Below are 13236 nucleotides of genomic sequence, written 5' to 3'. Positions count from 1 at the left end.
TGAGTCAGTCGGGCCGGGGCCCTAGTCCCAGTTTCCGGGCCCCCGAGGAACCCCCGCCAAGCTGCTCCCCCGCCCAGGGGCCGGGCCTGACGGCCGCGGGAAGGAATGCGCTTCCGGAGGCGAAGGAGGAGCGGCCGCTGGGCCCGGACCCAATTCCCACCCCCTGCGGCCCGCACACGGGGCTCCCAGCGAGCGAGCGGCGCCGGGCACAGAGACACCCAGGGAACAGCGCCAGGGGCTCCCGCTGCGCCGCGCCCAGAGTCGCTCCGGGGCCCCCGCGGGGACAGACCTGAGCCAGCCGGGCCCCGAGCGCGCCTCTGCCGCCGCCTTCTCCCGCCATGGCCAAGGTACGGGGCTGGGGGGCCGCGCTCGCTGCCGCTGCGGGTTTCCGCCCCTTCGGTCCGCGGCCCAACCCGGGCCCGTTGCGCGGGCAGCCCGCGCGGCAAGGACGGCGTGACCCGCTGCCCGGGACGGGGCTGGCCACCCCCGTGCCCAGCGGGACGGGGCAGGGCACCGGCCGCCGCTTCCCCGAGGGCTGGAGTGTGGGGCGCTGCCCGGCGGTGCTGGGTCTGACCCCCCCGGGGGGGCCGCGGGCGGCGTGCAGGACAGGGAGCCAGCCGCGGCCGCCTCAGGGCAGTGCCAGCGCTGGCTCCCCGGCGTCCTGTGGGGCGGGGCTGCCCCCCACGGGCCCCGGTCAGTGTCAGCGTGGCCAGGGCTCCCGGCCCTAAAGCCAGACCGTGAAATGCCCGGGCCCTTTGTCCGCCTGCCGCCCAGCCCTTCAACGCCTTGGGGCTCGGCCCAAGGGCCTGGCCGTGCAGAGCGGCCGCCAAATACCCCGTGGCACTTTCCATAAGGGTAGCGGCTTTATCCCCGTGCCGCCCTAAAGGATGGGAGCGCCCCTCATCTCCTCGGCTCCCTGCTTTGTGGAGGGTGCTGTACGCACCCCAAAGGTGCTGCTTTTCTGTGGCATTTGTGAAATGGGGTGGGAGTCTAGAGGCTGACCGGAGGCGCTTTGTGAATGTGCAGTATGAATCCTTGTTCAGCCCGGCACGACTAGCGAACTTCTTAACTCACTCGGGTACTAGCAACCGTGTTCGTAAGGTGCATTAGAGAAACCAGTAAAAAGGCAAGGCCCTTACCCCCTCCCCGAAAAGGTTTTAGACAGGAAGGCGACGGACAACAGGGAGGGAGGGAGGAAGGACAGAGCTACAGTAATAATATCATATGTGACTCAGTTTAAGAGTTTGCAGATCTATGAGGTTCCCTATTGCTTTTTAAAAAATTGTAACATGATTTCCTTGCATGTATTGAATAGATCAGTGAAAGCAAACTTGTTTAACATTTAAATCTGATTTAATACATTGTGACTTATTGTGATAGATATTGTGACTTTGCATGGTGATGTGACCTTCTGACTGCTTGATAGTTACGGATTTGTTGTTGTTTCTCTCATAAGTGATTGTTTTTCAGGGTTTTATAACTGCCATATAAACTTGTTGCAGTCTGAAAGAGAACAGGGAATGAATGCTAGGTCTCAGCATGTAATCTGTTGAATTCCTTGTTTTTTGGAAAAATACTCTAGCTGCAGCAGTATGAAAGCAATGTAGTCTTGAAAGTATTAATTCTTTCCTCAGTATAGCCTGGGACAAATAAGGGGGAGGGGAAACTTTTCCTCAGTCACTGTAGAGCTACTATATATTATGTCAAATTTTTGACTAATTCGGTGGGAAATGTCTAACAAAAAATCCACCCAGTGGTCATTAAACATTTTTTTAAAATAAAATCTGAATGGTTCGTTTCATCTACCGTATCTGCCCTTAGTATGCCAGGAAGGCCCTGCTCATGCCAGTGCTTAAGTGCATGAGTAATTCATTATGTGAGCTGGACTAGTTGCAGTGGGGGAGGTTTAGGTTGGATATTAGGAAAAACTTTTTCACTAGGAGGGTGGTGAAGCACTGGAACGGGTTACCTAGGGAGGTGGTGGAATCTCCTTCCTTAGAGGTTTTTAAAGCCCAGCTTGACAAAGTCCTGGCTGGGATGATTTAGTTAGGATTGGTCCCACTTTGAGCAGCGGGTTGGAGTAGATGACCTCCTGAAGTCCCTTCCAACCCTGATATTCTGACTGCTCATGTGTTTAAAATTAAGCAACAGCTTACGTATTGGTGTGATTAGGGCTTTACTGGAATACAAATAGGTCCAGGCCATCTCTGGTGTTGATGCATTAGAAATTCAAGAGGAAATTATTCTGTGTTTAAAAAAAAACAGAGAAAACTTGAGAGGGATTGAGGTTTTGGATTTTGTAATTTTCCTTAAGTACTTTGACTAATGCCACTACCAAGTAAATTCAGAAATATCTAAATTTAAATAAGCTTTTGAAACTCGTGAAGACATGGTAGCAAAGACACAGTCTATACATCCGCCCTACTCATGACAAAACTGATGATTCACTCTCCTGTCACACACAAAAATTACTTACCTCAGGCAAATGGTTAAGTAGCATTGTGCAAGGCTGCCTAAAGCCATAAGTAAAGCCTGTGAAAACAGTGAGCAACTAGCAATAGATAGCCAAGACCAGGTGAGTTAAGGATGACACATTGTTAACTTTTTGCTATGTCTACACTTGCAGAGTTTGTGCGCTGTCAGTTTCACTGGTGATAGTGAACCGGTGAAAGAAAAGCACTGGTTTGTGTACTCACTCCCCCGGGTGTCAGAGTGTGTTTCCTTTGCAGCACTTCCATTGCAGCCGATGAGAGCAGTGCACTGAGGGTAGCTATCCCACAGTGCAGCTCTCAACATTTTGATGATAGGTCTTGTGGGTGTGGGGGCGGGGTCCCTGCACAGCCTCCTCTCCCCAAACGCTGATCAGCTCCAGTAGCTCAGCATTGCTCTAAGCAGAGGATCCTTTGCTCTGTGGAGCAGGCATTGTCACCTGGCCAGATAAGTGAGCATTTGCTGAGAAAACAGGAAGGGGAGTTTCAAAGTTCCTGGGGCTTTACGGGGGAAGGGCTGGATGTCTGTTTACCTGGCATCAGAGCAGCAGAGCTGCTGGCCAGAGTGATCACCTAGGTACTGTAGGATATCCTGTGGAGGCTAAAAGCTCTGTAAACAGGAAGAACGTGTCTTCACTCGCACATCACTGCAACAGCATCACCGGTAAGAGCTGTATGCAAAAAGTCATTGATGCTCCCACAGTTTTTGCACAAAAAAGGGACTTTTTCCCTGCTCTTAAAAATCTGAGATTCCACAACGTCCCTAAGCAATTCATTTCAGTGCTTACCCATTCTGATGGGAAGTTTTTCCTAATGTCCAACCTAAACCGCCCTTGCCACAATTAAAGCCCACTGCTTCTTATCCTATCCTCAGAGGTTAAGGAGAACAGTTATTCTCCCTCCTCCTTGTAACAACCTTTTATGTACTTGAAAACTGTTATCATGTCCCCCTCAGTCTTCTCTTCTCCAGACTAAACAAACCCAGTTTTTTCAATCTTCCCCCATGGGTCATATTTTCTAGGCCTCTAATCATGTTCTTTGCTCTTCTCTGGCCTTTCTCCAATTTGTCCACATCTTTTCTGAAATGTAGCACCCAGAACTGTACGCAATACTCCAGATGAGTAACTCTTCCTGACTGTAATGATTCTGGGCAAGTTGCTCTGCTTCTGCATCATTAACCTAATGTAAAAATGTTAATTTGTATTCACCTTTGTAAAAGGCTTTGAGATCCAGTTGAAAAGGGCTGCAAGTTATTTTCTGAAATATGTATGCATCTTCAGGTATCCCAGTGAATGATTGTTCCCTGAGGTTTTTGTTCAGTCTAGTTTTAAATGCCCCACTTTATTGAGCTTCAATCACTTCACTTGGGAAATGATCCCGCAGCTGAATACACCTCAATGTCTGGAAGCTTTTCCCGATGTTCAGAATAAGTCTTCTTATTCACAGTTTCATCACTTTTCTCTTAGTTTTACTCCTCTTTACTACACTAAATAATTCCTGTATTACCTTTAATAAGAACACTCTTCAATTATTTGTAAACAGTCGTTATGTCACCCTTCCTTCTATGTCCTGGCTGAGTAAAAGCTATGTGGTACATACTTAGTTCTTAAATCTTTCCTAATAATTCAGTCTTCCTAGCAGCATGATCAGACTTATTGCTCTTCTCAACTCTGTAGCTGTCAATATCTTTTTGATAACATGATATCTAGAACTGACATTTTCAGGTGCAGTTGCACCAGAAACCCCATTAAGTGAGCTATTAAATGTTTGCTCTGTGAGAGTTTGGTTTGTATAAGAAGTCCAAAACATTGCAAAACTGGTACATAAACAGGAACAGTTCCTCACGTTTGATAGATGGGTCTCCATCCTATTTATCATTACTCATGTGATAGGTTAGCCAGCTTTCAATTTACACAGACATTCTTATCCACATGGCAGGAGGAGAAAATCACGCTTGAACCAGTCTGGCAGAAAGTGGAAAGTCTACAGGAGTGTAGTCTGGTTTTGACACTGATAGTTTCTTGCACTAGACCCTTCAAATGAAAGGAACTGAGGGACCATTAGAGAGATGGGTTATTTATATCCTTTTCCTATAGAATATTGCACAACTACTTAGCTAGCTGTGACGGGTTCGGTCACAGAGACCCCCTTGGGACTGTCACCTGATGTGCTGAAATTACCTGTGAGCCCATTTTCCCTGCCATCTTGGGACTTCCAGAACCCTGTCTTGTTGAGCCAGACACACTAATCTACTGCAACACAGACCCAGGGTCTGGTCCATGTCCCCAAAGCTGTAGACTTAGGTGACCTGCTGAGCTATTTTCAGTTATCTCCAGCACCCAGACACCCAGTTCTTAATGAGATTCAAACCCCAAATAAATACATTTTACTCTGTATAGAGCTTATGCAGGGTAAACTCATAAATTGTCCGCCCTCTATAACACTGATAGAGAGTGATACACAGCTGTTTGCTCCCCCAGGTATTAATCACTTACTCTGGGTTTATTAATCAACGAAAGTGGTTTTATTAAGTATAAAAAGTAGTTTCAAGTAATAACAGCCAGAACCAAGTAAGTCACAAAGCAAAATAAAACAAAACACGCAAGTCTAAGCCTAATACATTAAGAAACTGATTACAGGTAATATCTTGCCCTCAAAGATGTTCCAATAAGTTTTTTTTGCAGACTAGACTTCTTCGTAGTCTGGGCCTAATCCTTTCCCCGGGTACAGTCTTTGTTAGATCCAGCAGACATCTCAGGTGGTAAGCAGGGGTTTTCTCATGACTGGCAGCCCCCTTTGTCCTGCTCCACTCCCTTGTATAGCTTCGGCACAAGGCAGGAATCTTTTGTCTGTGCTTGTCCCCACCCCCGCCTCATCAATGGAAAAGTACAAGGATTAAGATGGATTCCAACATCATGTGACATGGTCACATGTCACTTTAAGACCCCTAGTCTCCATTCTTCCTGAGTTGGCCCACAGGTACACAGGAAGGTGTGCAGGTCAATAAACCATTTACAACCAGTTGTCCTAGTCAATGGGAGCCATCAAGATTCCAAACCACCATTAATGGCCCACACTTTGCATAATTACAATAGGACTTCATAGTTATGCTTCATATTTCTAGCTTAAGATACAAGAATGTTACATGCATACAACTAGAAGGAATATATTCAGTAGCTTATAACCTTTGTTATGATACCTTACAAGAGGCATTTTATATTCCAGTTACATCATATTCACACTCATAAGCATATTTCCATAAAACATATGGAGCGCAATGACACACTATCCTCTTCTTAAAAATAAAAAAATCCATAACCACTTTGCTTTGCCCGAGACTCCTGTACCTGGGTTTGGAGGAGCCAGTGTTATGGAGAAAGTGAAAATGCTTAACTTCTACAAAAAGATGTGAGGTACCATGCTGAAAACTCATAAATTTGGAACTTTCACAGTGACTCAGAGCTGGGGGAGAGTTTACTCCTTTTTACAGAAACCTCCTAAATATTTATGGTTGTCAGTTACTTACAACTTTTCCCTAGTCTCCCTGCCTGCTGTGAAGAGGAATAGGGTATATTTGTTTCGATATGAGTAGTTTCATTCTCTTGACTGGATGATGCTTGTTTTCTGAGCAGCAGTGAGATATAGTAATCTTCTGATGGGGTTCTGACTAGAAGAAGTGAAATTGACCAACATCTTAATTTTGTTCTGCTGGTGTCAGGGAAAACTGACAGAAGTGCAAGCACAGAACTGAAAACCCAAGAAAGTGACAACATGTAGAAATTGATGTCCTAGTCATCTCATTCCCTCTTAAAAGAGAGCCTCCTGCTTGCCACTGATCAGCAAGTGGAGTTTCAAGCACGGTCAACAACGTTTTCTTTCTAAGTTTTAGTTCTTAATCTGTTGTGATACCTGCCATGGTTAACTTGTAGCCTTGCTTTTTCTTTTTAAAAGTGTACCACCTTTTGTAAACTAAACCATAATCCTTATGCAGTACCAGCACTTTCCAAAATAGTAGGAGGAGACCAGGAGGCTACTTTGAGTACATGTCTTCCTTCTGGTTCACGTTTGGTGCATGGTGCTTTGTGGTTCACTTAGTTTGATTTTAAAATAAGTAGTTGTGACTTCTTCTCTAGAGAGAGCTTACTAATTTCCTGCACAGAGCATTGAGGAAGTGGAGTTAGGGGCAACATCTGGGTAGCAGCTTGAGTTAACTCTTCCATGAAGACTTAAAAATATGGTATTTAGTATTGTGAGATAAAGAGCACTCTCCCAAAGGATCAAAAGGTGGTGTATCTGCATACTTTGACAGCACTAAACTGAGATTCCACATAAGGACAGGTTCTCTTAACTGGTGCATTGACCAGACCTTTGAAGAATCTCATGATGGTGGGATGGCTGAAGTAAGTGCCCAATGGACAGTGGTATGATAAGTTGTAACACAAGTATTCTTTCATTGATGAAAGGGTGAGGCTAAGAAAGAGACCACTGGGATGATAATTAGTCTGTACCAGATTCAATTAGGGTAAAGCAATAGGTAGAGACATTATCTGATGCCCAAAGAATAGAGAAGACTTTTTTGCATGTTTTGCTGTTCTTTTTTTTTCAACCTGCAGCAAGTTACTCATAATTTTTAGCCTATCTTTTGGCTAGGTCAGTCATCTTTTCTGAAGTCCTTACTATATGAACATAGTCCCATTAAAATTTTGAACAAAAGAGGGATTGAACAATATTTGCAAAGTTTGGTTTTATACAAGTTTGATTTGGTGTTAACTGAGGTACTTTATTCCTGCAGTTGGTTCAAGGTTGTCCTGGTCCTGAGATAAATATTGTATGATGCATGTTAGATCAACTCCATTAGTCATGGTAGACAAGTAGTGTGTAAGCTGCATGCATGAGGGGGAAATTTAGTCTTGGTTCATTAAAGGTATGCTAAATATCTATCCATGTCTTGATTATTGTGTAAGGAGGCAATTTATGTGCATATGCAAAATGTCAGCAAATGCAGAACATCTTAAGCACAGCATTTTTAAATACTTGCCCTTTCATTTTACCAAACAGTCCTGGAGCTAGTGTCTAATCATTTTAAAAATAGCCTCCACGTGATCCAGAATACACTGCAGTAACTCCTTGCTTAATGTTGTAGTTATGTTCCTGAAAAATGCTACTTTAAGCAAAACGATGTTAAGCAAATCCAATTTCCCCATAAGAACTAATGTAAATAAGGGAAGTTAAGTTCCAGGGAATTTTTTTTTGCTAGACAAAAGACTGTTTTTTATGTGTGTGTATATATATATATATATATATACACACACACACAGAGTATAAGTTTTAACCGACGATTTAATACTGTACACAGCAATGATGATTGTGAAGCTTGGTTGAGGTGGTGGAGTCAGAAGGTGGAAGAGGGTGGGATATTTCCCAGGGAATGCCTTACTGCTAAATGATGAACTAGCACTCGGCTGAGCCCTCAAGGGTTAAGACATTGTTGTTAATGTAGCCTCACACTCTACAAGACCACACGAATGGAGGAAGGGAAGACAGCATGGCAGAGAGAGACAGAGACACACCGTGTGTGTGTGAGAGAGAGAGACACATTGCTCCTTTAAGTATGCTGACCCTACTATAAGTACACTCTCTTTTTAAGTAGATCAGCAAGTTGAGACAGCAGCTGCTGCCAGCAAGCTACCTCCCTCCTGAGCCCTGTCATATGGTGTTCCCCCTCCCATCGTCCCATCCCCCACCCAGCTCTGTGGAGATGGGGCAAAGGAGCGGGGGGCAGGAGCCTGGGTGAGGGGGACACCCTGACATTAGCACCTCTCTTCCCCCCTTCCCTCCCCGCACAGCAACCAGGAGGCTCCCAGGGGCAGCTCCAAGGCAGAGGGCAGGAGCAGCACATAGCAGTGGGAGGAGGGATAGCTGAACTGCCCGGCAATTGGTAACCTGTTGGGCGGCTGCCACACAGGGAACTTAGGGGAGCAGGGAGCTGACGGGGGGCTGCTGGTCCACCCTGGTTCCAAGCCCCCACCAGCTATCTGCAACGGGCTGCTCTTTCTGAAAGCAGTGGACAAAGCAGGCGGCTGCCAAACAACGCTATAAGGGAGCATTGCGCAACTTTAAACGAACATGTTCCCTAATCGATCAGCAACGTAACAACATTAACCAGGACGACTTTAAGTGAGTTACTGTAATTGAATATCACAAAGGCAAGTCTACCACTGTGTGGAAAACAAGTAGGGATGTTGGTGTTACTTTTTCTTGGGTGGGGATATCACTCACTGATCAGTGTTTAAAAACACAAACAAACCAAAACAGGACTCAGCCATCTTGGCTTACTTAGTGTCTTGGGCTGTATTGATGCTAGCAATTTTGGTGGAATATTCCCATCCTTGTTCTAGCATTAGTGAGGATTTGAGTAGGTCAACCACTGGCATGTTTATGACCGAGGCTGCTTGGAGCTGGTATAGTTGGAGATAAAATGGCTTACATTAGAACTTACTGTTGCTAGCACTAGGGGCATGCACTGTTAGTGTAACTATTAGAATTGACTTAATTTCCAACGTAAGGAAGGTCTTAATTGTTTGAGTATGCATGTATTTTGGAATTTGCTTCTCAGGGGACATCTGTTACAGCTGTCTGTCTTGAAGCAGCTTTTAATTACAAAGGCTTTTGTGCCCACTTTGTCATTTACTGTCCTGTCTACATAGGGGGTTTCAACTGAGGAACCTCCATCTTATGCATGGTTAAAATTTGGTTGTGGCTAAATCCAGTTCCAACTGTTGGGCTGGCTACCATAGATGGAGCCAACCTGAGTTTTAAAAAATATTCTAGTTCACAAGAGACACCTTAAAACTATGCTCTAACCCAGAAGTCCCCAAACTGTAGAGTGTGCCCCCTGGGGGAGGGCACAGAAGAATGTTCAGGGGGACACAGCTGCAGCCTGGGCCAGCCCCCATGGGAGGTGGGAAGGGAGTGCTGGTTTATGTCAACCTGACTGAACAAAGCTTTAACATCATCCCCAATCAAAAGATCCTTAGGGAATAACTTCCTTACATCAGCTATAACTTCATGTTTAACACCATTCCATTCAAGATGGATTCTGGCTAAAGGCACACTTACAGTAAAATCATATTTCAGAGTGATAGCCGTGTTGGTCTGTATCAGCAAAAAGAACGAGGAGTACTTGTGGCACCTTAGAGACTAACAAATTTATTTGGGCATAAGCTTTTGTGGGTTAAAACCCACTTCATCAGAGGATTACAATATTCACACTCTTTCATTTACCAAATAAATCTTCCTCTTTGACAAGATCTGCTTTAACAAGAGTGATGTTAGAAGTTGTAATTTGCCCTAAACAGCTTTTACCATTGACTTTTACATTCTCTGCACAAGTTATGGGGTTACCTTCACCTGAGCTCACAGTAAAAGCATTTACATAAAAGGCGGCAGTGTTGGGGTAAATTTGGTTACACACAGGCAACTGCTTAGAGTCAAACAACATACCAACATTGTTACAAACTGAATAGATTCTATCCCCATCTCTGTGTTTGAGAGAAGCTGGCTTTTCAGGATGATACAGTTCCTGCTGTTTCTTTATTCTCTTGAGTTGGAGTTTAAGTCTGTCCACTTTTGCCTTAGCAATCGAATATATGCCATTCTTTGTTCATGTTAAAAACACAGGCGTTCTCTTTCAGCAGCTTCTCCTTCCATATCAACTATTTTTTGCTTTTGTTCAAGTTCTACCTTCTGGTTTCTCACTGCAAGCATTTTCGCTAGGTCTGCTTCCTTATCACTGGCAATTAACAGATTTCTCAGTTCCTGCTCTGGGGTCTTTTTCTTAAAAGACAACCCCCTCTGTGAGCACAATTCTTCCAGGCTTCTTCTGTCAGGATCTTGATCCTGCGCCACTCGGTGTAACTGATTTTTAACCCTCAAACTCTGCAATATCAAAATTAAATTTTGACAAGCATGTGGTTCTGATCCAAAAACCCAGTTAACCTGTGGTAATCTGTATCCAACCACGACTACGCCACTGTGACCAGTGTCCTAGTGGGGGCCAGCTATGGTCACTCAATTAGGGTGAACTGCAAAGAATGGGGCTGCCAAACCTCATAAAGCTGGTGGATATTCCAATACTTAGATTTACCAAGTCAGCATAAAACAGCTTCTTTATTACCTTACTGGTTACGAAGAAGTCCAAACACACAGTTTCCTTAAAGTGATCCAGCCTCAGACCTCTATCCAGGTACCCACGTCAAATATGATGATTTCTGAAAATCTTATTTCATCATATAAAAGAAAAGGTTCTACCAATCCCAAAGGTTCAACACATTACCTCCCAGGTTAATGAATATTCCTGATGTTGCCCAAATACACGCTACAGCCAATTCTTATTAACTAAATTAAAATTTATTAAAAAAGAAAAGAGAGTGTGTGGTTAAAAGATCAATATACATACAGACATGAGTTCAATTCATTGAGGTTCAGATTCATAGCATAGATGGTGAGCTTTGTCATTGCAAAGAGTTCTTTCAGAAATAGTTCATAGTCCAATGTCCAAATATCATATTCAGGGTGTACCAGCATAACTGGGACCTCAGTCTTGCGACTCAAACTTCCCCTGATGAAGCCTAAGCAGATCTGAGATGACAGAATCAGGACCCAAGGATCTTTTATACAATTTCATGTCCTCTTTGATAAATTGGGATTCCTCAGAGAACAAAAGGTAATTAGGATGACTTTGAAGGAGGTCCCTCACCTGTACTTAGCTATAGGAATTAACCTAAGGCCATTTGCTTTTTCCTCCATCATTCACAGTACATTTCAAAAAGAGATGAATACCTTGATATCCGGTCTTTACAATTAATTTAAATTACATCAGAATACAAGCATAGACAGGGATTGTTGATTACATTGTCGACCCTACTCATACATATGTAAATACACAAAAACACAAACATTATCTCCCCACATGTCTTCTGTGGGTTATTTATTTTGCAGGATGTTTAACCCTTTCTAGCCATGCATTACATAAGGACTGACAATATTCTTGTAATAATCCCAGCCCCAAGGAAACTACAGAGTAAGACAAGACAGGACACACTGGAGGAAGATGACAATAGCAGTGAGCTTCTTTCTCTTGTTTTCTCTCTAATATAGTGGTTGGCTATGTCATCTGGGTACTAGGATAGCAAGGACTTTGCATTTGTGAATTTCCAAAGCAGCTTTTGCAACAGAGGATGCAGATGCTGCAGTTGAGATTAGGCATAACCCACAAGTAAAATACTCAATGAATTTGTATCACTAGCATTTTAATTAGATATAACTGCCATGACCTCTGCCTGCCATGCTTTTGAACTGCATAGGCTAGAAAAAATATTCATCTTTTTATTTGTTCTTTCTTACATCAAAAGTGCCTAAAATTCAGTTTTAAATGTTGATACATTAAGATTTTGATTGTTTAGAACACACAAATGCAGAACTTGTCAAAGGAGAAATGTAATAGAGTTAATAGTATAACTACAGCAAATGGCTAAACCACTGGTTAAGATATCTGAATAGGAGTAGAAGAAATAAATAGGGCTGTCGATTGATCGCACCTTTAACTCACGCAATTTAACTGAAAAAATTCATCGCGATTAAAAAAATTAATTGGGATTAATCGCAGTTTTAATCACTGTTAAACAATAGAATAGCAATTGAAACGTACTAAATATTTTGGATGTTTTTTCTACATTTTCAAATATATTGTATTCTGTGTTGTAATTCAAAGTGTATTCACTTTATATTATTTTTATTACAGATATTTGCACTGCGAAAATAAGAAAATATTTTTCAGTTTACCGCATACAAGTACCATAGTGCAATCTGTTTATCGTGAAAGTGAAACTTAAAAATGTAGATTTTTTTGTTGTTGTTACATAACTGCACTCAAAACCAAAACAATGTAAAATTTTAGAGCCTACATGTCTACTCAGTCCTACTTCTTGTGCAGCCAATCGCTAAGAGAAACAAATTTGTTTACATTTACAGGAGATAATGCTGCCTGCTTCTTATTTACAATGTCACCTGAAAGTGAGAACAGATGTTTGCATGGCACTTTTGTAGCCGGCATTGTAAGATATTTATGTGCCAGATATGCTAAACATTCATGTTCCCCTTCATGCTTTGGCCACCATTCCAGAGGACATGCTTCCATGCTGATGATGCTCGTTTAAAAAAAAAGTGTTAATTAAATTTTGTGACTGAACTCTTTGGGGGAGAATTGTATGTCTCCTGCTCTGTATTTTACCTGCATTCTGCCATATATTTCATGTTATATCAGTCTCGGATGATGACGCAGCACATGTTCGTTTTAAGAACACTTTCACTTCAGATTTGACAAAACGCAAAGAAAGTACCAATGTGAGATTTGTAAAGATAACTACAGCACTTGACCCAAGGCTTAAGAATCTGAAGTGCTGTCCAAAATCTGAGAGGGACAGGGTGTGGAGCATGCTTTCAGAAGTTTTAAAAGAGCAATACTCCGATGCAGAAACTACAGAATCTGAACCACCAAAAAAGAAAATCAACCTTCTGTTGGTGACATCTGACTCAAATGATGAAAATGAACATGCATGGGTCTGCATTGCTTTGGATTGTTATTGAGTAGAGCCCATCATCAGCATAGAAATGTCTTCTGGAATGGTGGTCAAAGCGTAAAGGGGAATACAAATGTTTAGCATATCTGGTATGTAAATACCTTGCA

At 43.1% G+C, this 13236-nt stretch overlaps 1 protein-coding gene across 1 annotated transcript in view; it reads left to right on the top strand.

Moving 5' to 3' along the window:
- The first annotated feature begins 112 nt into the window (after positions 1-112).
- The window catches only part of ITGB1 (integrin subunit beta 1), a 74933-nt gene continuing 61809 nt past the window's right edge, over positions 113-13236 (top strand). Inside the window, exon 1 of the mRNA XM_084620898.1 lies at positions 113-347. Coding sequence (XP_084477024.1) covers positions 339-347 — 9 coding nt within the window. The 5' untranslated portion in view covers positions 113-338. The remainder of the gene's footprint in view (positions 348-13236) is intronic.

The sequence above is a fragment of the Lepidochelys olivacea genome, assembly GCF_965140295.1.
Source record: "Lepidochelys olivacea isolate rLepOli2 genome assembly, chromosome: 2".
NCBI classification, from domain to species: domain Eukaryota; kingdom Metazoa; phylum Chordata; order Testudines; family Cheloniidae; genus Lepidochelys; species Lepidochelys olivacea.
The sequence above is the reverse complement of the archived record's forward strand: the minus strand, read 5'-3'. Positions and strand labels throughout refer to the sequence as shown.